This window comes from Erithacus rubecula (assembly GCF_903797595.1).
Source record: "Erithacus rubecula genome assembly, chromosome: 12".
In the NCBI taxonomy this organism is placed as follows: domain Eukaryota; kingdom Metazoa; phylum Chordata; class Aves; order Passeriformes; family Muscicapidae; genus Erithacus; species Erithacus rubecula.
In genome coordinates this window covers 776,389-803,742 of record NC_136664.1, presented here as the reverse complement: position 1 = coordinate 803,742, position 27,354 = coordinate 776,389, and the positions used below count along the sequence as shown (strand labels likewise).

General features: G+C 53.0%; 2 protein-coding genes across 5 annotated transcripts in view; one reads left to right on the top strand and one right to left on the bottom strand.

Moving 5' to 3' along the window:
• Window positions 1–12,927, top strand: part of WWP2 (WW domain containing E3 ubiquitin protein ligase 2) — a 30,225-nt gene extending 17,298 nt beyond the window's left edge. The window contains exons 8-24 of one of the 4 annotated variants that reach the window (XR_013775552.1): window positions 1,116–1,205; window positions 1,467–1,641; window positions 3,960–4,014; window positions 5,575–5,656; window positions 5,901–6,032; window positions 6,147–6,225; window positions 6,338–6,409; window positions 6,685–6,773; window positions 7,759–7,918; window positions 8,854–8,987; window positions 9,082–9,222; window positions 9,704–9,824; window positions 10,099–10,203; window positions 10,301–10,397; window positions 11,188–11,260; window positions 11,380–11,619; window positions 11,673–12,033. Coding sequence is in view for 3 of the 4 variants with exons in the window: in XM_079315814.1 (XP_079171940.1) it covers window positions 1,116–1,205; window positions 1,467–1,641; window positions 3,960–4,014; window positions 5,575–5,656; window positions 5,901–6,032; window positions 6,147–6,225; window positions 6,338–6,409; window positions 6,685–6,773; window positions 7,759–7,918; window positions 8,854–8,987; window positions 9,082–9,222; window positions 9,704–9,824; window positions 10,099–10,203; window positions 10,301–10,397; window positions 11,188–11,260; window positions 11,380–11,479 (1,705 nt within the window). In the remaining variant the exon portion in view is untranslated. Of the gene's footprint in view, window positions 1–1,115; window positions 1,206–1,466; window positions 1,642–3,959; window positions 4,015–5,574; window positions 5,657–5,900; window positions 6,033–6,146; window positions 6,226–6,337; window positions 6,410–6,684; window positions 6,774–7,758; window positions 7,919–8,853; window positions 8,988–9,081; window positions 9,223–9,703; window positions 9,825–10,098; window positions 10,204–10,300; window positions 10,398–11,187; window positions 11,261–11,379 lie in introns of all 4 variants that reach the window. The other 3 variants (XM_079315815.1, XM_079315814.1, XM_079315816.1) reach the window with 3 other exon arrangements.
• On the bottom strand, window positions 12,884–16,009 carry PSMD7 (proteasome 26S subunit, non-ATPase 7). The gene is made up of 7 exons (XM_079315817.1): window positions 15,829–16,009; window positions 15,376–15,467; window positions 15,024–15,116; window positions 14,478–14,575; window positions 14,122–14,202; window positions 13,491–13,582; window positions 12,884–13,369 (listed from the first exon to the last, which is right to left on the bottom strand). Exons 1-7 carry the CDS (start codon window positions 15,900–15,902, stop codon window positions 12,931–12,933), a joined length of 969 nt encoding a protein of 322 aa, XP_079171943.1. The 5' UTR covers window positions 15,903–16,009; the 3' UTR covers window positions 12,884–12,930.
• Between the last annotated feature and the right edge of the window lie 11,345 nt (window positions 16,010–27,354).

Genomic DNA, 27,354 nt, shown 5'->3' with positions numbered 1-27,354 from the left:
TTCATGTCTTAGAATACCCCAGCTGTGCTGATTTTCTCTTTAGAGATTTCACTCTTGTTTTACCTGTCCTGTTGCTTTTATGCACATGAAGCACCAAGTTCATGGTTTGTGCCCAGGAAACCAGGCAGTGTCAGGCTGGCAGCCCCTCACCCTTATGGTGTAGGTCCTGCCTTGGACTGTCCCTCAGGGATGCCCACTGGTGTCTCTGAGCTGTTCCAGTGCTGCTGACTGGAAGCAACATGAGCTGTGGCACTGCAGCTGTGGCTGTGGTGAGGTCACTGTGCCATTGCTGTCCCCTGAGCTGTGGGGCTGAGCTGGGATGAGCCCAGGCTGTGGGCCACCAGCATTGAGAGCAGCTCCATCCCAGGGCTGCCTGTCCCTGCCAGCCTGGGCTGGCTCCCTTGCTGTCACACAGAAGCTGGTGTATTAATTTCCTCGAGCTTTTTGTGGTGATTAAGTGAGACAGATGATTGAATGGGGAGGGAGGCCTGTGGGAGCAGAAGTGTGGCAGGAGAACACTTTATCTGTCAGCAGCTGCTGGCTCGTCTCCTCTGCTGCAGGATAAAAGCTGACAAGAAAGCACAGGCTCCACAGAGCATTTACCTTTGCCAGGGTAAGTTCATGAATGAATTCACACCAGGAATGGTTGCAGTGTGGCCCTGTGGAGCCAGGCTCGCTGTCACCCGGGCTGTCCTCAGGGCCACTCCAGCCCCAGTGCCGTGGCCACACGTGTGTTTAAGCCACAGCTGTCAGCAGCAAGCCCAGGGAGAGAACCCAGCCCAAACTCCAACGCTCTCCTTTGAGGATGTATTAGGAGAAACCAAACAAACACATCAGAAACACAGGGCATAAAACTGATCCTATGTGAAATCCTGTGCCGACCTTTCTGGGGGAAATTAGGATTTATGCTCCAGCTCTGCCTGTTGAGGAAGCAGAGTGCTGCAGCCCCTCTCCCAGTCTCCATCCAGGAGGTCCAGTAGCTGCCCAGACCTGTCAAATAAAGGTTGGAATGGCAAGGGTGTGTGGGGCTGGGCTCCCTGACCCAGCAGGGGCCACTCTCTGGATGTCTTGGGTCAGCAAGCATCACCTGCCTCAGGATTTTCCTTTTCTTGCAGGTGGGAGCAGCGGGAGCTGCCCAATGGTAGAGTCTACTATGTAGATCACAACAACAAGACCACGACGTGGGAGAGACCCCTTCCTCCAGGGTAAGGGGCTTGGTCAGAGATGGGGTGTTCCTCCTGCTGGGAGCTCCACTGGTGTCCCAGCAGCCTGTCAGGCTTCGTGTGCCCTTGCAGGGAAAGTAACTCAAAGTTACTCATCCTTTGTATTTGCTCTTGGTGGCAAGGAGCCCCTTCAGGTGTGAAAGCAGTGCTGTGCTGGAGCTGGGCACGGAGCCCTCCTGGGGGGTGTCACTCACCCAGCCCAGGCAGTGTGGCACACAGTGACCCTCCCTTGGGTGCCTGCAGGTGGGAGAAGCGCGTGGATCCTCGGGGCAGGTATTACTACGTGGACCACAACACGCGCACCACCACGTGGCAGCGCCCCACGGCCGAGTACGTCAGGAACTACGAGCAGTGGCAGTCCCAGCGCAGCCAGCTGCAGGGGGCCATGCAGCACTTCAGCCAGAGGTTCCTCTACCAGGTGAGGGCTGGGCGTGGCAGTGGCAGGGGCTCACCTGGCTGCTCTCACCTGCCTGGTGTCACCGGGGCTGCCCGGGAGCCATGGAGCGTGGGAAGGCTCTTGCTGGGCTGTGTGGGGTCTGTGTGAGCTCAGAGCATGGGTGGGAGCTCACAAACTCCTCAGCTGCCTGCAGAGGCCTTGGGGGAGTGACTTGCTTTTTATAAACCAGTTTGCATGGCCCTGAAGGGTGGAGGTGTCCCTCAGCAGCCTGTCCCCAAGGTTTCTCCAGTGCCAATGTGGCCAGCCACACATTCTCCTGTGGCTGCCATCTGACAAGCCTTGCTGCTGAGCTGTGGGGCTGCAGGACCTGCTGTCAGAGCTGAGGGAGCCATTGCAGCCTGGTGTGTTGCAGGAGGGCAGGCTCTGGGGCCTGAGCTCATCCCTCCCTGGGTGTTGGGCTGAGGACAGTGTGGCTGGTCCTGGGTGCAGCAGGAGCTGCAGGCCTGGGTACAAGTGGAGGGGGCTGCAGAAGCCAGGGACCAGACAGTGCAGGGAATGAGCAGTGATCTGGCCCCATGCAGTGATGGAACTGCACTCGTGCCAGAGGCAGGTGAACAGGTGTGGAGGGAAGGTGAGCAGCATGCAGGGACCAGCTTCTCATTGACTTTTATCTTCTCAGAGAATGCCAGGAGTCCCAGCTGGAATTGGGGTGAGCTCAGAGCTCCATCGAGGAGCTCAGCTTCTCTCTGGGAGGGGGTGTAGTGCAAAGTCCATTCTGTGTGGGACACAACTGGGGCCATCCCCAGGGCTGTGAGAGCAGCTCAGCCCCTCTCCTCCCCCTGCCTGTCCCTCTCTGGATGTCTCTGCAGCCCTTCCAGGCCTCACAGGCAGAGCTGATCCCCACTCCCGTGCTGGAAGGGCTCCCCTGGGAGGGGCTCCCCCATGCCCAGCAGGGCTCCTGGCCCGTCCCTCTGTCCCTCTGTCCCTGCCAGCCCAGCCCTGGAGCTGCTGCAGCTGCATCTTGCCCTGGCCATGCTCTGCCAGGGAGGCACTGAGGCTCCAAATTTAGCCTGATGAAACGATTGTACTTTTGTCTCGAGCTCTGCTGCCAGCAGTGATGGCTCCTGCTCTGCCTCCTGCCCTCCTTGGGTGGGTGATGAGCAGTGGGGGAAAGGCACAGTTTGGGGGGCTCAGGTGAAGCCTGGCACCACTCTCCCAGCAGATGCCCCATCCTTGCAGGGTCTCTGGTGTGGGGGCCAGGTTGTTCCCAGGGGCTGTGGGAGCTGCAGGAGCTCTGCCCTGGTGACTTTAATTAGCAGTTTTGAGGTGGCAGTGAGGTGGCACCCCTGGACACGACTCAGCTGTGTGTGTGGGCAGCCTGTCCTTGTAGGGAGGGATGGACACTGACTGCCCCAAGTCAGAGCTGTGCTGGCCATGCCTGTCCTGGCACAGGGGGTGGGTACCAGAGCTTGGAGGGGCACAGACTGTGCCAGGCCATCCCTGGGGAGCTGGGCTGCCATCAGCTGTACCCAGCCAGGTTTTGGTGCCTTTCTGGGAGCGGGGGGCCCTGGCACCCCGGGGGCTGGGGCTGCCCCTGGTTCCAGGCAGAGGGGCTGGGTCTGGCTGGGGGTGGCATTTCCTGAGCCCAGGGTAACTTGGATCCATCCCAGCACAGAAAGCTGGGACACAGCTCCCCTCCAGCAGATGGGTTTTTACCTTTTGGGGAACTTCTCTTACTCAGCCATTAAAAGCACTTCCAAGCCCCCTCCTGCCCCGGGGTCCCTCCCTCCCCCGGGAGCGCCGCGGGCGGGGTCTGCGGCGCCGGGCCGGGCAGAAAGGGGCTTTGTGCGGGGTGAATGCGGCTCAGTGCCGCGTCCCGCACCGGCCCTGCCGGGAGGAGGGGGCCGCCATCCCGCCAGGAAGCGCGGGGCGTGGACAGCGCTTGTGGGAATGATTTCATTGGAAAGGCCTGCGATATTTTTTCCCCTCTTGTGTGTGGTTCTTGGAGGAGGCTGGAGGTGTATGTGGAGGGGACGCCGAGCAGCCGCGCACGTCCGGAGCGCTCGGGCCGGTCCCGCCGCCCCCGGCCAGCACAGCCCTGCCCCTGCTCAGCCTGAGCTCTGGGGCTTTTTCTTTTTTAAATACTTTTACTTTTATCTTCTCTTTTTTTTTTTTTTTTTTTCTTTTTTTCTTTTTTTAACCCCCCTCGAGTGTGCAAGTTGTTTTTTTTTAGTTCTCTGGGAGCTGTGGGCCCAGGAGAGGCGAGTGGAAGCGGGGCTGGCTGGCTCACCTCTGTGTTCTGGTTTATTCCGTGTTTTTGCTCTCTCTGTTGTCTCTAGTCCTCCGGAGCCCCCTCGGACAATGATCCTCTGGGGCCCCTTCCTCCCGGCTGGGGTAAGTACTGCACTGCCTCACCTGCCCTGCGTAGCCCCAGGGGACACTCCTGTCACCCGCAGCAGGACCCTGCAGCCCCTTCCCTGCCATTCCTGGGGAGGGTGAAGGGTGGCCCTGGAGCCAGCACTGCTCCCTGTGCTCAGCTGCACGTGGGGCTGACTCTGTCTGTGACTAGCACAATCTCTTGTGTGAACTTCAGCTTTTTTCCCCCTTTTCTCCCCTTCTCTTGGAGGAGTTCCCAGCCTCTCTCAGCTGCTGAATGTACAAGTGCTTGTGATTGTTCTTTGGATTGGGGAAGTTCCCCAGCTTGGGGATCAAAGTCCTTGCTTGTCCCTTGTCCCTGCTGTGGTGAGCAGGGACTGTCCCACTGCCATGCTGCCTCCTGGGATGCTCTGCCTGGGTCTGGAGCAGGGCTGGAGCTGGCAGGAGCAGAGGTGGCTGTCCCCACATGGCCCAAGCGTTGTGTGCTGGGATGTTTTGAAAAGTCCCTGTGCCACCCCCAGGACAGAGAGATCCCCTCCGTGGCAAGAGCATCCCTGGAGAGGGAGGGCTGGGATGCTTGGGGGTGCAGCTGGGCTGGGCTGGGCTGTGCCAGAGAGAGCAAGAGAAGGGTTAAAACTGTGGGGGCTTGGAGCAATACAGAGGGGCCAGGGCTGCTCAGGGGCAGTGTCTTGATGGGGATGGAGCCCTTGCTGGGTCCCCCACCTCCCATTAGCAAGGAGAAGGGGCCCATCCCCAGTGCCAGCTGGGCAGGCACAGCTCTGCATGGGCCTGAGCACCCTGGGGTGGGGGTCCCCAGGATGAGATCCTTGGGATGGATGCAGTCCTGGCCATCACTTGGGGGCTGCTGCCCAAGTCCAGGAGTGAGATGGAGCGAGGGGCTGGCACTGGCCAGAAGAGTGACAGAGAGGGTACAAGGTGTTCCTGGCTGCATGATGCAGGGCTGAGCATGTGGGAATGACACTGCACATGGAGGAGGAGGAGGTGTGGGGCACACACAGTGCTGGGGGGGCAGGGGGTGTGTGCTGGAGCTGTTCTGTGCCTGTGTGCAGCATGAGGAGGGTGTGTGTGTTCACACATGTGTGCACTGGAGCAGTGCAGGGAGTTTGGGGAGGCACCTGTGGGTGCATGTGGAGGGTCCCTGCTGCATGTGCCAGGTGGGGCTGTGTGTGTGCCCTGGGGCTGTGTGTGTGTGCCAGGTGGGGCTGTGTGTGTGTGCCAGGTGGGGCTGTGTGTGTGTGCCAGGTGGGGCTGTGTGTGTGTGACCTGAGGCTGTGTGTGTGTGCCCTGGGGCTGTGTGTGTGCCAGGTGGGGCTGTGTGTGTGCCCTGGGGCTGTGTGTGTGCCAGGTGGGGCTGTGTGCCTGGGCACAGCCCCTGTGCTGTGCAGTGGCACCTCCTGCACACTGGCACTGCCAGGGTGAGGCAGCTGGGGCACGTGGAAGGAATGTGGGGTTTATCCTGCCTTTTCCAAAGGAGCCAGGGAGGTGCAGTGGGGGAGCTGGGAAGGGGAGGGCTGTCCCCAGGACTCCAGCTAACGCTTCCTCTCCCTTTTCTCCTAGAGAAGAGACAGGACAATGGGCGAGTGTATTACGTGAACCACAACACCAGGACCACGCAGTGGGAAGACCCTCGCACTCAGGGGTAGGGCCTGGGGGAGCAGGGTTTGGGGAGGTGCACTTCTCCAGGGAGCTGGCCTGCACTGGGGCTGCGTGTCCCACAGGTGGACAGTGAAGCTCTGACAGGGCCGTGGCCGGAGCGCCGCCCAGGCAGGACTCCTCTCCCGGGGTGTAGACAGTCACTGGCCAGTCCCATGCCATGAATGCTCGTTTGCTTGGCACAGAGCTGTAGTTGAGGGGGGTCTGTGTGCTGAGCCCCTCCTTGCCAGCAGGATGATCCAGGAGCCGCCGCTGCCGCCGGGCTGGGAGATGAAGTACACGAACGAGAGCGTGCGCTACTTCGTGGACCACAACACCCGCACCACCACCTTCAAGGACCCGCGCCCGGGCTTCGAGTCTGGGTAAGCTCTGGCTCTGGGGGTTCTGGGGGCTCTGACAGAGGAGAGCTGCACCCCAGGGACCTCATCCCACCTGGCTGGTGCTGGGATGTGACCCAGGCCCTGCTGCTTTGGCAGGAGCAAGCACGGCGGCTCCCCGGGCGCGTACGACCGGAGCTTTCGCTGGAAGTACCACCAGTTCCGCTTCCTCTGCCACGTGAGTGGAGCGGCTGTGGGCAGCTGGGTGGGTGCCCTGAGCCCTGTGGGCAGTGTGGGTGGGGAGAGCCGTGCCAGCCTCACACAGCCCTGTGCCTTTGCCTGGTTTGCAGTCAAATGCACTGCCCAGCCACGTGAAGATCAGCGTGTCTCGGCAGACGCTCTTCGAGGACTCCTTCCAGCAGGTAGGGAGGTGCTGGGGCTGGGGAGCCGGGCAGGAGGGGAGCTGGCCCTCCTCTGGGGAGCTGGGCAGGAGGGGAGCTGGCCCTCCTCTGGGGAGCTGGGCAGGAGGGGAGCTGGCCTTCCTCTGGGGAGCTGGGCAGGAGGGGAGCTGGCCCTCCTCTGGGGAGCTGGGCAGGAGGGGAGCTGGCCCTCCTCTGGGGAGCTGGGCAGGAGGGGAGCTGGCCTTCCTCTGGGGAGCTGGTCCCAGCTATGGTGACCCCGCCCTGCTTGTCCCCAGATCATGAACATGAAGCCGTACGACCTGCGGCGCCGGCTGTACATCATCATGCGAGGGGAGGAGGGCCTGGACTACGGGGGCATTGCCAGGTGAGCGTGGCCTGCGGGCCACAGGGCCATTCTCTCTCTGTGCTCTGTGTCCTGGGGGCAGCACAGGCATAAGGCAGCTGCACTCAGGACTCCCAGCCCTTGAGCAGAGAAGTGCAGGGCCATTCAAATGGGAAACTGGGTTTTAGGAGTGGTGGAACACCCTGAAAGCACGGCACCAGGCTGTCCCTGGCAGTGAGAGCACAGGAGGCCCAGCTGGGGCTCTCCTGCTACCCCCAGTGGTGGGTGTGATGGGCTGAGTGGCCTCGTCTCCCTGCAGCAAGCAGGCCCTGGTGTTCCCAGGCAGTCAGCGTGTGCCAGGGCAGACAGGGTGTGATGTGGTTGCTGCAGCTCTGCTGCTGCCTTGGGATGATGTTACCACAGGGCTGTGGCTTGGCTGGAGGGGGTGCTGTGTCCCTGGGCCCCCTCTGGCTCACCTGGGACATCTCCTTGGGGCTGGGTTGGCGTGTCCCTGCCCGCTGCCACCCCACGCTCGCCTGGTGCCCTTGCTGGGGCTGCTGCCCTGGCTCCTGCTCCTGCTCCAGCTCTCTCCGTGTCCTGCCAGTGGTTTTACCCTATGGTAGGTTACGTCATGCTGTTCTACCACAGGGTAGAACCACGGACGGGATGCCGGGGCTGCCTCCACGTCTGAGGATTCCTGTCTGCCTGCACGGCCGGGGGAGCACAGCCAGGATGCTGCTGTCCCCAGCTTGGTGTGGGGCTCCCAGGGCTGCATATGCAGAGGGGCTGGGTGCACTGGGGGGGTGTGTGTGTGGGACAGCCCAGCTGGGACTGTGTGTGGCACTTGCCAGCATTTCCAGAAACCCTTCACAAACCCCACACAGCACCCTGGGAAGGGGAACAGCCTCCCCAGCCACAGCAGTGCCCAGCATCTGCCTGGCACCCTGAGGAGGTGGGCACCCGCTTGGAGCAGGGACACACACTGTCCTGAGCTGCTCGTCACCACATTCCCCTTGTCTCATCCCAGGGAATGGTTCTTCCTCCTGTCCCATGAGGTGCTCAACCCCATGTACTGCCTCTTCGAGTACGCAGGCAAGAACAACTACTGCCTGCAGATCAACCCTGCCTCCTCCATCAACCCCGACCACCTCACCTACTTCCGCTTCATCGGCCGCTTCATCGCCATGGTGAGAGCCTGGGGGTGCCCTGGCCCCACGTGTCCCTTGGTGTCCCTTGGTGTCCCCGTGGGGAGCAGGGACGGGGGGTCAGCAGGGCAAGGGGAGTTCTGCGTGCCACGGCTGTGCGGGGCTCGGCACTGCTGCCCTCCCTGAGCCCCTTGTTGCCCACGTGTGGGTCAGTGGGAGATGGGCTTTCAAGGGTGTGCTGTGGGGTGATGCATTTTAAATCCCTGGAATGGCTGTGGGGCCAGAGGAGACCTGCTTTCCCAGGCGTTGTGGCAGGGATGGATGGCTCCAGGTCTTTGGCTGTCACCCCAGGTGCTGTCGGCTCTGCAGCTCCGGGGACTATTTTTAGTCGCAGCAGTGTGAGATTTTCCAGCTGCCCAAGCTCCAGAGCAGCTCCTCCCGTTTGTCTGGGATTGCTGAGGGCCGGTGTGGCCGGGCTGGCAGGGGGGCTGGCAGAGCCCGGGAAGGGTCCCTGGCCCGCAGCCCCGCGGGGTGTGAGCGGGGGCGGCCCGGCCCCGCTGTCCTGCCCTGCCCTGCCCCGCCTCGCAGGATACCAATAAAACCCCAGACTATTACTCACCGCTGGGCCGTTCTAGACAAGCGTCTGCATTATTTTTGGCTGCCTTTGCCTCGGGGCTCCTGGAAGCCAGGGATTCAGGGAAGCCACAGCGCAGCTCTGTTTAAACAAGTGCTCTTAATAGAGCTGTGAGGGGAGAGGGAGATGCAGTGGAATTTGTGGTGGGGAGGGAGAGGGGCTGCAGCCCACCCAGCCCTGGTAGTGCTTTTGGGGCAGCCCACCCTTCCCCTCCACGTGTGCCAGCCAGGAGCAAGTGCCACGGCTCAGGAACCCCAAATGAGTCCCTTGTGCCCCGTGGCTGCCCCAGGGCTGTGTCCCAGGGTCCCCTGTGAGCTGGTGTCCCCTCCCTGCCCTGCCACAGGCTCTGTACCACGGCAAGTTCATCGACACCGGCTTCACGCTGCCCTTCTACAAACGGATGCTGAACAAGCGCCCGACGCTGAAGGACTTGGAGTCCATCGACCCCGAGTTCTACAACTCCATTGTCTGGACCAAGTGAGTGCCTGCACTCCCTGCTGCAGAGCTCTCCCCAAGCCCCTCACTGCTGCTGGGTGCCTCTGACAGGAATCACATCCTGGTGTCCCCACAGGGAGAACAGCCTGGAGGAGTGTGGCCTGGAGCTGTACTTCATCCAGGACATGGAGATCCTGGGCAAGGTGACCACTCACGAGCTGAAGGAGGGTGGTGAGAGCATCCGTGTGACAGAGGAGAACAAGGAGGAGTACATCATGTGAGTGGCTGTCCCCAGGGTCCCGTCAGGCACCCACCCCCAGTGGCTGCAGGGGTGGGACCGTGGGGCCTGGGACGTGGCTGCTGCCCTGGGCTACGTGGCTGTGACGGGCCCAGCTCTGCTGCAGTCTGGATTGCTGCGGGCTGGGCAGCTGCCAGTACTTTCAGGAAAAAGGAGAGGGGAGACAGGCTGAGGCTCTCCTGTCCCATGGCTGTTCCCCCTGCCTGCCGGGGGCTGCCAGGGCCAGCTCAGCTCCAGCCAGGGGATGTGGTTTGCACCCCTGGAGCTCCCAAGGCCACTGTCGGGTCTGGGTGCTGCTCATGGATTTGGGGGCAGAGACAGAGGGGAGCCCTGGTGCTTTGAGGCAGCCCCTCTCCCATTCCCCCAGTCCTGGGGTCCTCCCTGCTGGTGGGAATATCCTGGGAGTTTCTCTGTGGCAGGCCAGCAGTGCTGGCTGTGTGCTGACCCTGTGCCTCCCCAGGCTGCTGACAGACTGGAGGTTCACACGGGGCGTGGAGGAGCAGACCAAGGCGTTCCTGGATGGCTTTAACGAGGTGGTGCCACTGGAGTGGCTGCGCTACTTCGATGAGAAAGAGCTGGAGGTGAGCTGGGGATGGGCTGGGGATGTGGATGGAAAGTGGCACATGGTGACCCTGCTCGTGCTCTGTGCCCATCAGCTCTGCTGCTGAGGGTTGGGTCTGGGGGTGGCTCGGTGGGTCCATTGGCAAGAGAACATCCTGTTGGATGGGAGGAGTTGGTGCCAGACACCTCAGTGCTGGTGCCTGGGCCAGGTGAAGGCTGGCACCAGAGGGATTGGTGCTCAGAGTGTGGGTGCAGGGCCCCGTGTGTCTCCTGCTGAGTGTCCCCTGTCCCCAGCTGATGCTGTGCGGGATGCAGGAGATCGACATGAACGACTGGCAGAAAAATACCATCTACAGGCACTACACCAAGAACAGCAAACAGATCCAGTGGTTCTGGCAGGTCAGTGTGAGCCCAGCCGAGGGTGTGGGGTGCTGTGGCAGGAGCCATCCTGCAGGGTGGGACGGGATCCCCCTGAGCTGCTGCGTTCCTGCTGCAGGTGGTTAAGGAGATGGACAACGAGAAGAGGATCCGGCTGCTGCAGTTTGTGACGGGGACCTGCCGCCTGCCCGTCGGGGGCTTCGCCGAGCTCATCGGTGCGTCCAGGGGCCAGGGCTGCCACCCCCTGGCCCTATGCCTGTCCCTGTCCCCACACAGAGCACATGCAGCACGTGAGCAGGAAGGCAGCTGCAAGGTCTGAGCACAGTGATCAGTGCTCCCAGCTGGTGCTGTGCCATTTCCAGACACGTTCTTGGGCGGGACCGTCCTGCCAGGGTTAACGTTGTGGGGCTGGTTTGTGATCTCAGTCTGAGGGAGATTGGATTTCTGATTCAATTTTGATTCTTGTGCGACAAAGCCTCTTTCAGAAAACCGCAGTGTGGTTTCATTCATTCTATAATTTACTGCTTTTGGGAGCCTATACCAGCCTTTCCTGGTGTTCATCTCAAACTAACCAGCTTGCTTAACCCACTCAGTTGTTCTTGCTGGCGTATTAGCTTTTCCCACCCCCTGGAACCTCTCCAGCATTCCCAATGTGTTAAAAAGCCACCTCAGTGACTCAGACTTCCTGTGCCAGATCCTTTAAAACTCTTGGATGGACAGACTGCACAATCCTGAGGGTTTACAGATCACTTAAGTTTTAGCACTTGATACGGAACCGTCATGCTCAGAGATGGTGCTTTTGCCCCTCTGTGCTGTGAATCTGCTTTTTGCTTTCTCCTTTGTTTTGTAAACATCGTCTGCAAACAGGCAGGGATTGATGCCATGGATTTACGCCCTGTGTGCCCCTGGGATTGTAGGGCCACGATGGTGGATCTCAGTGTGTGTGGGAGGGGTTTCTTTTTCAGCTCCTGGTGTAAAGACCTTTGCTGTGCTTGTCATTAACAGGCAGCAACGGGCCCCAGAAATTCTGCATCGATAAAGTTGGCAAAGAGACGTGGCTGCCACGGAGCCACACGTGGTGAGTGAGTGCTCCTCAGCCTGGCTGGAGGAGGTGGGGACATGGGGACTCTGTGGGGCTGCAGGGGCTCTCACTCCCATGGGATGGAACTGCTCTTGCAGCCTCTGCTCTCTCCCCAGCTTCAACCGCCTGGATCTCCCTCCCTACAAGAGCTACGAGCAGCTGAAGGAGAAGCTGCTTTACGCCATCGAGGAGACGGAAGGCTTTGGCCAGGAGTGATGGAGCTGTGGGGCTCCCGGAGCACTGCCCAGGGATGGGCACAGGCCCCTGTGGACACTTGGCTCTTGTTCTGGGCCAGCTCTGCACTGACACGGCCCTGGGGGAACAGGGCACTGCTCCCTTCCCTAAGGAAATGCGAGGTGTGAGGGAGAGGACGGCACAAGGGCTTGGCTTGGGCTGAGGGACAGCACAGGGGGCACGGGGCTCCCTGCTTCCCCCACAGCCACAGTTCTGTTTGCTAGAGGCTGCTCTTCCTCCTCATGTTTTCTGACTTTTCATGGCATTTTGGTCATGGCAAGTGAGGGGGAAGGTGGCTCTCAGTTTGAGTTCTGGGCCCCATCCTGCACCCAGCATTCAGCAACAGTGACAGGGACCCCCAATGCTTCTGAGGGTCTCTTGGGCACCATCTGAGCCCCTTGCCAGGCAGCCCCGCAGCCACTGGAGCAGAGCCTGGCTGAGGTGGCAGTGGCATGTCTGGCTGTGCAGCCCCTGGGCAGTTGTATTTAAGTGATTTAAGGTTTCTGCTGGGAGCTGGTGCTCCACAGCAGCCCCGGGGGCTCCGGGCCCCGCTCAGACCCTGGGCTCTGCCCACCTCCTGTGCTCCCTCTGCTGCACTGAGGGCAGCATCACCAGGCTGTCACCTGTCCCGATGTGTGGGTGACAGAGCCGCGTGGCTGTGTCCGTGTGCCCGGGGCCTGGAGCTGGGACCCTGCGAGCTCCGGGCTGGGAAGGGCGGGTTCTGCCCGGCCCCGCCTCCCCGCGCGGCTTCCTGTGCAATAAACGACAAAGCAGCTGCCGAGCTCTGCCTGTGTGCGGCTCCCTGTGTGTGTCCCGGTCCGTCTGTGCCCCCTGGCTCAGTGCCTGGCTCCCGGGCTGGGGTCTGTGCAGGGGCTCCAGGGCCATAATGGCACCGGGACTGCAAATCCCGTGGGTTTTGTCCCTGCCTGCCCTGTGTCAGTGGTGATGGCCCCAGTGCCTCCCCGGGCTCGCAGCCTCCTGCAGCCCCTAGAGCAGCTTCGTCCTGGCCAGGGGTGACAGGGCCACCAGCACTGTCCCCAGGGAGGGACTGGGGCCTTGCTGGCACTGAGCTGTGACAGCAGTGACAATGTCCCAGCTGTGCCACACCCCCAGAGGCTGAGGCACGGAGCCAGTCAAACACAGGGATGGCTGTGGTGCACGAAACTGGCTGATGGCAAACGATTACCCTGAACACGGGAATATGCTCAGTGAGAGCAGAGTGTGTGAGCTGAGGCCACAGCACCCCCAAAGACACACCAGGGGAAGGAAAAGTGCTCAGTAACAGTATAATCAAATTGGTCAAAAGGCTCCACATGGGCTCCCCCCACCCCTGCCTGGGTGACGAGCAGAGTGCTGAGCACAACATACGAGACTCAGCACCAGGGATTTAGTTTACAAGATTTTTAATTTACAAATAAAAAAAACTACACCTTTTACTTTTTCTCCTTTTTCTCTTCTTTCTTGCCATCACTCTTCTCTTTGTCCTTCTCCTTCTCATCTTTCCTCTCCTTTTTACTTTCTTCTTTTTCCTGTCCTTCCTTCTTCTCGGCATCCCTGTTGGCAATCTTGTTGTTGATGAGGTTGTGCAGGGCCACGACGGAGCGGATGAGTGAGGCCAGGTACACCACCACCATCTGGTCGTTGGTCTTCAGGTAAAAGGCCTTGACAAACTCCTGCAGGTTCACATCTGGGAGCAGGTTGAAGACATCCTGGAGGTGGTAGATGATCTGGTGGTTGATGGGGAGTTTGCCCAGGGCTACTTTCTCTAGGTAGCTCCTGATGTCCAGAAGCTTGGAGTTCAGTCCCTTCAAGCCATGGACCTGGTTTGTGATCCTCTGGGACAGCGTGCCCACCGTGGTGTCCTTGATGTCCCTGAAACCCAGAGAGAATTGGGGTTAGAACCTCCCCCTGCTGGCCACCGTCCCTTGGGACCTTTCCCTCTCCATGTGACAGGGCTGAGGGCTGCTGGGACCCCAGGACAGCTGCCCCTCACCTCAGCAGGTGCTCCACTCCCACTTCCTCGGCCTCCTCAGCACCAATCTCGCTTGTCACGTGCTCAAAGGTCTTGGAGGTCGGGGTGCCATCCTAAAGGGACACACAAACAGGGGATTTTAGCCAGGGGACCAGGGATTGCACTGAGGAAAGCAGAAAAACAGCCCCACACAGGCCACGAGGGATCTGGGAGGAACAGCTCTAGCTGGGATGTCCTTGATTTAATCAGTGCCACCCACTGCCCAGCAATCTCTCCTGCTCTGGGTAACTTCCCATTTCTGCATTTTGCTGGTCTGTGCCCAGTGGGGAGCAATATAACAATTACTTCTCCCTTCCCTGATCCAACCTCGTTGCATTTTGGGAGAGCAGCTCCTGCTGTGCAGCGAAGGCTCCAGAAAGGCAAAAGGATCCAGTACTTTACAGGCATCCAGAATTAATTAAAATGCAGTAATTACAGTGACTCACTGCTGGCTGTTGTTTGTCTGCACGGGGCTCAGTGGGGAGTGAGCTGCTCAGGGCAGGCCCACAATGACTGGGCACACCTGGGAGCACCTGCAGCCAGTGACACCCACGAGTGGCAGCTCCAAGCACTCCCAGCCGTGGCTGTGACACTTCACAGAGTGAACACTCACATCATGGACCTCCTCCACAGAGATGTAGGCTTCTGTGGGCAGCCCCAGGTCCTTGGGCTTCACATCAATGATCACCAGCACCTCGGGGAGAAACAAAATGGGATTTTGGTCAAGGAGTAGGAAAAAAAAACCCAAGTCAGCTCTTCCCTCCTCAGCACCAGCACGAGGCTGCTCAGAGGAGCAACCTCAAGCACTGAGACAATGATTCAAGAAACTCCTGATCCCAGTTGCTCAATCACTTTAGAGCCACCATGCTGTGTCACCAGCAAAAAGGGGGGGGACAAGGCTTCCCAGATGGCCCTTCCAGGGAAGGTGAGAGAAGAAGACCCCCAGAGGCCAGAGGTGGCCCCACTTACAGAGTTGGGGCAGTATCTCTTCATCAGCTCGTTGATGGCGATGTCGTTCTTGTGCAGCTTGGGGCCCGTGTGGTACCAGCCCACGATTCTTTCTCTGGCTGAGCAAAGGCACAAAGGATTTGCAATCAGGAGCGTGGGGAACCAGCAGACAGTCTGGGCAGAGACTGGGTGGGTCTGATCCGTGGGGAGGGGGAAGTGGATGGCAAGAGATGGCTTGAGCAGTGACCCACTCACTCACCACCCCTCCTGACCTACAGCTCTTCCCCTGGCACTTCACTGGGTAATTAACAGCTTGTTAATTGTGTCACTCTCAGGGTCGGCCAGCTTGCACCTCTCACATCTGGAGATGCAAACCCCACCCCTGAAGTGTTCAAAAACACATGGCTGTGGGACATGGGTAGTGGAGAACACAATGCTGCTGGTTGATGGTTGGACTCAATGATTTTATAGGTCATTCCCAAGGTGAAGGATTCTGTGATTTATAGGAATTCCCTTTTCCCTTAAAGTCTCTGGGAGCATATCCCTGACTGACAGATCTCAACTCACCATTGACCTTCTTAAACATTCCATACATGTTCTCCAGATAATCATGGTCCAGGAACCACACGGTATCATCCTTGTCATCCTCATCAAAAGGTACTGGGAATAAAACAAAACACCAGCGTTTGAGTATAACTTCCTGAATTAAAATGTTTATCAAAATGCTCTGGGTTTGGGTATTTTTGGCTGCTAAAGGAGAGTGAGGCTTGCTTAGGGGCGTCAACAGCAGTTTGCATTTGTTGTTGGATACGGGGTGATTTGTGCATGGATGGATCAAGGGTTTCTTCGAAAACTCCAACACAATCCTTCCACTAAATAATTCAGTGACTTTGGAGAACGGCAGGGCACCTGAACTCACCTGCAAAACTGTTGGACACATCCAGGATCTTCTTCTGCCAGGAGCCCAGCAGCACTCCAACCACTCGCTTCTGATTCCCCACTTTTCCTATTCTGGAAGGAAAACCGCCTGTCAGTGCGTGCCACGAACGGGGAGGAGGGAGAAGGAGCCGCCACCCGTGGGGGTGGAAGAGAGGGGATCTGACTGTGTTATCAGCGCTGCTGATTACAGCCACAAAGGGCGTTCGGTGCCCCGGGACCAGAGCCGGTTCCCCAGCGCCGACCGGCACCTCCTGCCACCGAGGCTTTATTTACAGCTAAAGCCGCTCGGTACCGGCGGCAGGGAGCGGACTGAGGCCCGAGTTACCGGGGTGCGGACGGAGCGGGTCCCCTCCCCGCCGCGTCCCCTCCGTGAGGGCCCCGCTCCGGCCCGGCCGTGACTCAGCGCCGCGGCGCCGCTCCCGCCCGGCCGCACCTGTTGAAGTGATCCACGACGCTGAGCAGCACCAGCGGGTGCACGACCACCCTGTCCACGGCCAGCTCCGGCATGGCGCCCGCCTTGCCCGGCCCCGCTCGCTCCGACCGCCGCGCCCGCACCAGGCCCGACCGGCCCCGCGCCCTCAGCCCGCCCAGCGCCCGGCGTGCAGCGCGCGGGCGGGGCGGGGCCGCCGCCATCTTGGGAGGGGATTCGCCACATGGGGGCGTGACAGCCGCCATCTTGAGAAGGTAAGCTCGCCATCTTGGGAGGGTTCCGGCGCCATCTTGGGAGGGTGCCGTCGCCATCTTGGGGCTGTGGCGTTGCTCCGCCTCGAAGCGACGAAAGGGCGGGACGGGAGCGGCCCTCAGCGGCGGGTCCCTCCCTTTCCCCTCACCTTCCCGCTTTTTTCTGCCTTTCCCCTCTTTTTAACCCCCTTCCCTTCTTTTTCACCGCTTTCCCCTCTTTTCTACTCCTTTCTCCTCTTTTTATCCCCCAAGTTTTTTTTACCCCTCTTTTCCTTCCCCCGCTTTTTTAAACCTCTCTTTCCTCTTCCCCTAGTTTTCTCCCTCTTTCCCCCACCTTTTCCCCTCACTTTCCCCCGTCCCTGCCCCAAGTGTCCCCAGTCCTGCCGGGCTCTGGGGCCCCTGTTCCCCTGAAGATGAGGGCGGTGTTCTCCTTGCCCAGGGTTGGCACCTCTCCGGGGGTGAAGATCCCCTCGTGTCCGTCCCAGCCCCGCCGTCCCTCACGGGGTGGGGGCCCGGCATAGACTGAAAGTGCCGACACCACTTTAATCCTCCCTCCGGGAAAGCGCCTCAGGGGACGGCAGGAATCCCGTACAGCAGCCATAAAAGCTCACGAAAATAGGTAGAAATCTTTGTTAGTTTGGTTTCTTTCCAGGGACCGTGTCAGGTAAAGCCAAAGCCCTTTAGACTCTCAGATTTCGTAGAGGTTTTTGCTGTGTATAAAGGTGAAAGAGGCTCAGGTGAGACTTTGGAGAAAGGTTTTTGCACCTCAGGAGCAGAAGCTGACTCAGAACTTGTCTTTCACACTTTATTTCTAGGAAAAAAAAAAAAAAAAAAAAAAAAAAAGGTATTACCTGAGGCTGTTACTTCAGAGTCTACAGAGAGCACGAAACATATCAAAGTTGTTGAGGGTGATCTTACAGTTTTTAAAGCACTATTACATCCCCTTATTTTGGACACTGCTCCACATGGTTTTTGTATATTTCTGTATATAGTGGTAATATTTTGGTATTTCAAAATACCAAATGGTATTTTGGGTGCAATTGAAGGTTTTGTGTTGCTATTCAGCATCGTAAAACTTCAGAGATTTTGGTAAAAACAACCATAATTTACAATCCCTGCAGAGTCAGACCTCTCGTGGAGTTTTCAGTTACATCCTTTAGTGTTCCTGCTTAAAACAAAAAAAAAAAAAAAAAAAAAAAAAAGAAAAAAAAAAAAGAAAAGAAAAAAAGAGTCTCCAGTGGAGTTTTCTGAGGTTTTTTCCCGGCAGAGGGAGATATCTGACCGTGGAATTCGAACACAGCCAGGGTTCTTGTCGCTTGTTTTATCAATATACATATAAAACTCAATGTTCAAATTAACTAGTTCAATAAGTAATTTAGCTCATTGATTTTCGGGCATATCCTAAGTGCCATTACAAGCTACGGATATTTTAAATGCCATTACCTAATAGAAGGAATGTTTTAAGCACCTTTTATTGATTTTATTACTGCTTTATTTTGCTGTCTTGGTTTAAAAATCATTTTAACCACTCTGTCATCGAGAAGAAATATATCGTTGGTGAAATACAGTCAATTTCCTAAAAACCTTTGACATCGTTAAATAAGGAATTACAGTTGTTAAATGACGGCAGGCGGTGACGGGGGCAGAGGGCAGGGGCTGTGCCAGAGCCACTCGGGGCTCCCCTGCAGCTCCCAAACCTGCACGGGGTGCCAGAGCAGCGCTGCCCTGCACGCACCATTAAGGGGCATTTGAACAACCTGTTGTAGCTCTTCACTGAAATTACCTCCAGCTTGGCGTGCTGCTGGCAGCTCGGGCTATTGGTGCTGTACACAAAGGTATGAAAGGAGCCAGCTCCCAGGCATTGCAGTTCCTCCTCTTCCCAGCCCTCTGGGTTTGAGATTAGCAGAATTACTCAGCTAATCAGCTGGCAGATGCAGGCTGGGGATCCTGGCAGTGTGGTGCTTAACCAGAGAACTGAAGTTAGTAATAAAAAGCAGCTAATGAGGTGGTTGAGCGGTGGAGTGGCAAATATCCACACGGAGAGGGGATCCTTCTCCAGAGTGCTGGGCTGGCACTGTCCCTGAGCACTGGCACCTCACCTGCAGTGGGCATGGAAGGAGGAGGGCACCTGGGACCTGCTCTTTCAAATGGAACAAGTGATTCCTGCAGTATTTGTTGGAAAAAACCCAACCCAACCCATACACACCCCCCAAAAGTTACACACGACTGTTCTCAGAGGTTTAAGAATAGTTCCGGTTTGGAAACTAAGACTAAACCATTTTAAAGTAGTTTAAAAATCAAAGAAATGATTCTCAATGTTAAAGCAGGCTCTAGTTGTTGCCTCGGTGAGCTGCAGGGGGAGTGGGCAGCAGGGCAATGTCCCTGGAAGGGGAGGGGGCTGTGCTGGGTCCGTGTCCAGCTCAGGGGAATATGATGAGCCTGGAGCTTCCTTCCAAAGCTGTGTGTGCCCTGATTCTCCTCCATTTGCCCCGACTCTTCCTTTTGCTCGATTTGGGGTTGTGCACTGGCCCCAAGTGCCAGGTTACTCCTTCTGGTGGCACAGGGGCCACATCATTGCAGATGTTTCCAGGTGAGAGGCACAAAAAGATCCGTGGAGAGATCCATGCAGCTGGAAAAGATTGATACCTGATACTTTGGATCCTAAAGGACTCTTACTAATGTGCTCCTTTAATACTGGTTGAGTTTGTTTTTAGGGGAAAACCTTCATTTTTCCTACACGTACACACCATGTCCACTAGCGTGCATTTTCCTTGAAGTAACTTCTCAAACGTGCCCTCTCCATCAGGAGAAGCTGGGCTTCCTCCAGACCTCCAGATAGTCTGTCACATAATACCTTTGTGCTCCCAGCTTGAACAGGAAATACATTTATTTCCCTAAAAATACATTTAGCTTTGTCCAAATAACTGTAGTTTCCTGTTGAGATTTCCTCAGCCAGGGTGTGCCATAAACTGGTTTAGAGGGAGTGATGCTGCCTGGGATTGAGCAAGGATAACACAAGCCATGGAAGCAGAACTGAAAGCCACCAGCACATGAATTGTGATTTCTTTTGGTTAAACTAATTCAGTGATGTGCTGACACTGTCTATCAGTGCATGATGGCCTGAGCTGCTCCTGAACACCTCCAAATCACCATTTCCCCCCTCAAATATCTGTTCTAGAATGTCATCTCTAAAGCAAATGTTTACATTTGTAATTATGAATCAATCTATTCACTTTCTGATATGAACTTTAAATATTTGTGTTGTAGTAATTTATTATTTCTCTGTTTCCCTATAGGGTGCTTGACCAAAGCTGTCTGTGTGTATATATATATATATATACATGATATGAGTAGAAGTTGTTACTGAGCACATCTGTGAATATTGTTGCAGTTGCTGCCAAGGGATTTAAAGCCTTTTGTTCCCACCTGGGGGGTAGCAGGTGACTCAGATAATCCTGCCCTCTCTCAGAGAGTAGGATTTTGACTGATAACTGTGGACATCCAATCCTCACTTTCTTTAGTTAAAAACCAGGAGTATTGTCAATATGTCATATCACACCATGGAAGATATTTAATGTTTTATATTCTATGCCTCTGATTTTGTTGCCCTGTCCAGACATCACAGGGTATAGAAACATCAGAAATATGGGGTTTTAATAGCTAAGTCCTGACTCTAATTTTTTTATTTTAATACAGACTGTTTTCCTTATGTTATTCAGGTCCCTTTGCTACAAAATGTTTTTTTAAAAAATTATAGTGGAAACAAACAGTTAAAAAAAGCAAGCACAACAGGTTCTAGTCATACTTATTTTTCCACACCTTGAGGACTAGCAAATTCTTTAATATGAGATTTTATTTGTACAAAGCAAAACTTCAAACCCACTCCAAAGCTTTCTTATTAAGTGCTGTCAGTGCTGTGATTTACAGGGGCAATAAAGATCTGGAGGGGGCACATTCATCACGGGGTTCAGCACACCAGGAGCCATTTTCTCCAGCGCTAAAGCCAAGTGATAAAATGAATTCTTTTGTTCCATAACCAAGACACATTCCCTGGTTTTCTTTTTTTTTTTTTTTTTTTTTTTTTTTTTTTTTTTTTTTTTTTTTTTTTAATGTGTGTTGAACTCCTTGGTTTGTAGCTTGGCCATGTTCCTTTAGTGCATTTATAAATAATGAAAAATTGCTCACATGCAGATGTGATGATGCATCTGGCAAAGCCACTGTTGGAAACACAGAAACTTACTTTCTACTTAGTATTATTTGCTAACTTTTTTTCATTGTTAATTCTTGTATAAAATTTTAACAGCATTTTTTTAAACTACAGGCTTTGGGGAGTTTTGTTTGGTGTATTCTTTTTTATTATTATTATTATTTTTGAGTGATTCTTTACCTCTCTGCAAAGCTCAGAGAATTCTGGTTAGGAAGTAATAAAAGTATTCAAAATGAAGAGCCATGCTCATGGGGTACAGTGAGATTTGGAAAGCTTCACTTGCTTTCTCTGCTTCTAACTTGTGCTTTGGTGATTTCTGGGATGCTGTGAAGAGGAAAGTTTGGCTTCTGGTCCAGAGGGAAATGCTGCTGCTTCTGGGCACTGCCCGGCCCCGGGGAGAATCCTGCTCTGTCACCACCGGGCTCAGAATCTGACAGTACAGGGACTGTAAAAAGGGAATTCTGGTTTTTCCCTACGAAAATGCCGCCACCTACGGGCTCTGCCTGGAAGTTCTGGGCAGCCCCGTCCCTCTGAGCCCGGGGGGTTGCACTGGCACCTCTGGGACAGAAGTGGGAGAACCAAGCTGCAAATAGCAGAGTACAGTTTGAAATGTGCGACTGTTTGGCAGCAGGACGGTGCTGCTCCCGCAGTCCGTGTGACCGAGGGCTCTGCGCTCAGGAGTTCCTCATCCACAGAAACCACCGCAGCTGCTGGATGGCTGCTGGACAACTAAGATTCACTAGACCCAAAAAAGGGATTTTGGGGATCTCTTTGATGTAATTTTATGTTGGCACTTGAAATTTAGCAAGGAAAGCTGTGGTCTTGGAGGCTTTCTGTAGAGCCGTGTATGTTACTGCTGATACTTTTATTGCAAAACTTTTAGTCTCTGATATTTAAGGTCAGAAATTGTAAGTGTGTGTGTGCTTTTTTTTTTTTTTTAACCCAGGGGCCTCTTATACTGTAGTGTCATGAAATATCCTAAAGCTTTGAGGGGGAAAAAAATGGAAATACTTCATTTTATGAAGCAGTTTTGGGGTCAGTTTTTCTGAAATGAATGCTTTTATGTTGGATAGTTTAAAGCCCATCTGTTAACTGAAACCAACCCTAAGTGAAGTTGCAGTTGTGTTTCCTATTAGTCTTGTATCTTTCCTATTAGTCATGTATGAAAGAATACAGAGCCATCCAGCAGAATTCCAAACAAAAATGGAAAAAGCAGATGGTGAAACTACTGCCTTGTTGCCTTTCTTTTACAGGAGCAAGTAATTATTAAGAGATCACAAAAATAATGTGAAAGTAGCTCTGTAAAGTGTTACCAGAGTCCCTGCTCAAGGTGCCCCTCTGATCACTGCGTATTGCAGGTGAAAATTGGTGCATTTCACTCAGAGACACTGAAGAGGGTTTGAAAAACAGATCATGGATGTTATGTCTGGAAGCCTACAGTGAAAGATAAAATACACAATTTTAAATAGTTAAGCACTGCAAGTCTCTCAGGGCTCATTTATTATGTTGTCATGGTGAGCAAGGAATAAAAAAATAAAATAAAAAGGCTGTTCTTTGGGTAGTTGGTACTTAGAGGCACTTTTCTTTTATAAGAGTTCCATGCTGGCTTAAGGAAAGATCTTGGAGAAAAAGAACAAACTTTATTTTTCAAATAAATTCAGCTAGGAACTCACAGCCTCCCCTGACACAGGGCTGAATTATTGTTAGTGTACACTGCTGGGAGAGTAACACTTACTGCTGTTTAACAACAATAGCTTGCCATGGAATTTCAGAAAGGCAGTAGGAAAAAGAAAGGCAGAGTGAGTCCTGAAGCAGAAGGAAACACATCCAGCCTGGAGCCAGGCTCCTTTATCAGGGCTGCTGGAAGGGAATAGGAACAGATTCTGGCCATGCAGCTCCATATGATTTGGTTGTAAAATTCTTAATCGCTTGTGTGTGTGAAGCAGGAGGTCCTCCCTTCCCCGAATAAAATCTCCTTAGGCATATTTTTGCCAGACTTTTTCTCTTTTCCATTCTTAGACTGCAGCCAAATATTGGGAAGGTTGTGTTAACAAAGCTCCATTTGTCATGAACAGGAGACAGTCACTTTTGAATGTTGTGGTGGAAGGTTATGGGTGGTGCTTGGCAGGTGATGGGTTTGGAATAGCTGTGAATTGTGCCCAGGCTCTCCCGCGAGGCTCCCTGACTCTGGAATTCTGCTGAGCAGGCTCTTGGATGCTCCCTGTACCTTCATTCCTGTATCTCCAGCTTCTGGAGGGCACCTGAGCTCCTGGGTACTAAACCTGCCCCAGATGAGGTTTTACAGTGCTGGAAGCAGCGGTGCAATGGGACAGGATATTCAGGATACAGGAGCTATGAGAAGCTGCCTCTGAGATCTGTGTGTACAGTTTGGGGGTGTTTCCTTGGGGTGTAATCACTGGTGAACTCCCAAAAGACTTTTTAATTGGTAACCTGATTGGGCTGATTGTGTTCTGGCTGTTGAGTTTGGTGGTTTTTTTAATGGAAATCATTCTTTACTGATTTTACATCAGGGAGACAATTGCCCAAGTGATGTTTTCATATGGAAGTGACATAAACTGTATTTGTTGATGTAAAAACGAATTAGTTTTAGTAAAGATTTCTCCTTCCTTGGTTCATGGAAAAGTGGTATTTTAGCTCATCCATTATTGGATTCCAGTGATAATCCCTTTACTTCACTTTGCTCCTGTTGCATTCTAGAAAAGGCTAATTCATTCTCCACTGAGCTTGATAAAAAAAGGATTTTTAAAAAAATATAATATTAAAAGGTGTTCGATTGGGGCACGAAGGTAACACCACAAGGGGGTACTATAATTTTATCAAATTTGCCTTGGTAAGTTGTTTTATTAAGGTAAAATGATTACAGCCAGCAGAGTTAATTTTAATATGCTAATACACCACGGCAAGTTGGAAACTTAAATAAAATGCTACTAATAATTGAAATGCAGAGAAGGTAGAGAAGCTTAGGAAGGTGACCTGTGCGGTGCTCTGAGATTGCAAACAGGCTCGGCAGACCTAAAGGGTTTCTCAGCAGGTTCCGGGCTGAGCTCCTCTGACCTTTGTGGGAGCACGTTAATGCAGCTCTGCGAAAACTGCCTGCTCTAAAAAGTTTGCTTTCATGTGAGAGAAAGAACTCTTTCCTCTCTCCGCTCTGGGGGTTAATGGGTTTAACACCTGTGTGAAGGTGGCTGTTTATTAGAACTTATTTTTCAATGGAAAAAATGCATTCTCTGGCATTCCTCTATCAGTGGAATGATTGCTCTTAATTAAAATGCATTGCTGGGATCTGGGCCCCCGGGGAGGGTGAGTGGGTGTTAAATCCCCAGGGCTGCCAGGGGGTTGCAGAGCTGCTCTCTGCTGTCCTGTCTGGGTCACAAGCTTTGCATAAGCTCCAGAGGGACAGGCTAGAAAACGGAAGAAATAAAGGTTAGGAGAACACCTGAGACAGCTATTTGCTGCCAATTTCTACAGAAGAGAACGAATTTGTCATTCCTGTGATCCTGTTGAGTGAGTTTTACTTTCATTAGGAGGTTCCCAAGAACACCGTTTCCCCCCAGGACATGGAAAACCGAATTGCATGTCAACAAACCAGTGGAGAGGCTGATTTGCCAGGGATGCTAATTGGGAATGACGTAAAGATGGGATTTTCCACAGATTTTCAAGATGTTTTCAGTGGCTGTTTGCAGTCTGTGGTTGAAATCCTCACATGGCACCAGACTGTGCGGAGAACTTGGCCACAGAATGTTCTGGCCACGTTCTTGCTCATCCTCTGGTTTATCTCAGGGATGTGCCCGGGGAGTAGCATCAGAACATCATTAACAAAGAGCCGCAGCCTCGGGGCTGGATTTAAGGACATCTGAGTGCCAATAAAAGGCTTGGATTTCCCTGCCTGTGAGCTGTACCCTGTGTAGGGAGGCTGCAGGTAAAATACGGCAAAATTGGGTGTTCTAGTGAGAATGTTTAGTCACAGAGAACTCTCAGGTAACTTTTTTCCAAGGAAGAAACCAAATGAGTGTATTCTAGATTTGTATGGCAAATTATTGGTATTGAATTATCAAATTATATGCACAATTAAATTTTTATTAAATAAGGAATAACGTGTGCAATATTATGCTAATCTGGTGCAGTAGAACATGTTGGTAAGTTTAACACACCGTGCGCTGTGCCTCTGCCTCCCAGGGGACTCGTTTGAGACGTAAGGCATTCAGCAATTGAAAAGGAAATTATAAAATTAGTCACTTGAGTAATTTAAACATGCAAATAAGTGTCCCAACTGTGGTGATACCAGATTTAGCTGAATTTACTCGGGCTGCTTCGACTTTATCACCCTAATTATTCCAGCTTTGTGTCAGGCTTAAGAAAGCAGGAAGCCAGAATTCTGTTACACAAGTTTCTTGTGCTGCTATTACTGCGCTGTGTGTGCCCTAACGCACTCGCTGGGAAAAACTTGTTCCAAGCGTTTTTTCCCTGCTAATTAGCAGAACAAAGGCAATCAGGACTGTTCTATCACCAGAGATTTAACACACTCAGATTTTACGAGCCAAGCTGAGTGAGGTGTATATGTTCTGATAGCAAACACAGCACAGCTGAGGGAATTCCGCGTGCTGCAGCCCCTCGGGAATTCAGTAAATATTACCTGTTTAGGTAATGGCTTTTTTTCCCTCAGAGGCATCTCCTTGCGTGTCTCTGACGTTAAAACATAGCTGGCTCCATCAGAGTATTAATTATTTTAGCAATCTTATCTGAAGGAGCTGGTTGCGAGAGGAACGCTGGTGGAAATAAGCACATGATCCAGCTGCACATGCAGGGCTGTTTTCAGGCTCCTGTTAATATTAAAAGAATGTTAATGTAAAACATTAAGATAAGAAATCAGAGGACAGTCTCTACCTCCATGAAGCCCAGGAGCTCCTGCTGAGCTTTGCACAGCCAGCAAGTACAGGAGCTCTGTGATTAAATTGATTTAGCCCTTATTATTGGCAATAGAGTGACCAAGGCTTGGATGTAAGAGTCATTTATTAAAAGGTATCTTGGTGATAAAATGATGAGAGTCTAACAGAATTTTCGTCTTAGTTTTTGGCATAACTATTTAAATTTTTTTCCCTCAGGAAGTGTACACAACAACCCCATTTTTCACATGAATAAATGGAAATAATCTTTGCAGCCATGGATACTTCTTAATATTAGTTGAAAGTAAAGACGCACATAGGGCTTCTAGTCTATAAAGGAGGTGAGAAAACAAATAAGAGCAAGTGTTAATTCATGTACACAGAATTTGTGTCTGCACAGCAGGTGAAAATGTTACATTAATGCTGGAAATATCTGTCCTGCTGTGTAGTTTTCCTTCCTTTTTATTACTCCAGCGTTTGGTCTCGTCTGAATGCACCGTACTTATTTGCATGTTATCACCACAGATCCCTCTTTGCTTCTAGTTATCCATATAAAGAGATAGATGCTCCACATGACCTCAAGAAAGCATCCAGATGAAACACTATTTTGAAATATTGTGGGTTTCATAGCACAGTGTATATATACATACATTTTATTTTTAGTCAAGGTTATTAATTGCTTGCAAAAATGCCAACTAAGAAGAATGTTGTCAAAGTGTAATGTCAAATGCTTCTAATTATGGCAATGTCAGGAGCAGGGGTCAGTTGGAATGTTCATGAGATTGAATAGCAAATTATCCTGCCAGTGTGACTCAAAGCTTTGGACACTCCTGTTTGGGGAGCCACTGGATCAGTCTGGATCTGCAGATGTCATACGTTGTGGAAATAATTCCTCTTTTTGTTTTTTTCTTTTAGAATAACTAGGAAAAAAAATTGCAACATGTGAATTAATTTGATAATTCAGTCTTGCTGGCCAGACAGATTCTAGTTAAAGATTGTACTTTGTGAGGAACCAAGTGTGATAGATTGCACGCTCTGTTTTGGTCTGGATGTTTGTCTACCTCTGTTATTAATGTTGTGTCATACTCTGAAAGGATCAGAGACACTGAATAAAGGGTTTTTTAAAAAGGGAAATGAGTGTAGTGAGTGGAGGAACGGTAAGAATACACACAGAAGTGACAAGCAGCCCATCAGTCATTTTAAGTTACTCCTCCAGACTGCTTTGTGTGGCATTCCCATTTTTCCTGTGTTTTTTTCTGATTGTGCTCTATGTATTTTGTATGACACAGCAGGTACTTGTGGTTTGTACTTTTTTCTGTGTGACTCACAAAATGGACTTTTCTTTAAAATAGGTATTTTTGCACTGTTTTATGTGGTATTGTGGTGGATTGGTGCAGACTGCCAGGTCAGTGGAGCCTGGGGACAGCACAGGAACAGGAAGCCTCTGAACGGTTCTCTGAGATCTTGGCTGCTCCTTGGGTTCCTTTTCCTTGATATCCTACAAAATAACCTGCTGCCTGTGTGCAACTTCCCTGGTGCCTTAGGTGTTGGGAAGTTAAACACTGCTGGGCTGCTCCAAGATAAGGTGAGAGGGATGCTGGAGCAATCTTCTCCCCCTGTCCCATGGCCAAAAGCACAGGGATCTGATCCTGATGGAGTGGCCAGCATGGACATTTCCTCCTGGGGACTGGCCCTCCCAGCTCTGAAGAAGAGTTCATTTGCAGGAGGTAATTCAAAGGAACAGTTTCTAATGGCAGGTGGATGGAGGCAGTGCAGGACACAGCAGCTGAGGGAAACCTCTGGAGCTGGCTCTGCAGGATGTTTGAGCTGCACAGGCTGGGCTGAGCTCTCCTGGTGGCTCCTGGCCTGGCAGAGGCAGAGCTGGGCAGAGCAGGGAAATGCACTGATGGCAGCATGGCAGGGCACTGGGGCAGTCCCCAGGTCTATGTATTCATAGTGCTTATTGTGTTTTCAGCATCTTAGAAAAGTTCATCCCTCAGGTCTTCAGTACACATTGTTTAATCATTTAAAGTTCATATTAGGTCTAAAATTGAAAGTAGTCTGGGTCCTCTGGAGAAATTTCAGTGTCTCCAGAAAATATCAACACCAGCTCTTTGAGCTGGCTCTTGGCTGCTCAGGTGACCCTGGGCATTCCTGCTGCTCTAAA

Excerpts from the sequence above, each read along its gene's own strand:
- PSMD7 (XM_079315817.1), bottom strand. The coding sequence starts at position 15,902 with ATGCCGGAGCTGGCCGTGGACAGGGTGGTCGTGCACCCGCTGGTGCTG. Across the intron at positions 14,576-15,023 it reads AATGTTTAAGAAGGTCAATG|CCAGAGAAAGAATCGTGGGC; the intron begins GTGAGTTGAGAT and ends GCCTTTGCTCAG. Across the intron at positions 13,583-14,121 it reads CTGTGGAGGAGGTCCATGAT|GATGGCACCCCGACCTCCAA; the intron begins GTGAGTGTTCAC and ends GTGTCCCTTTAG.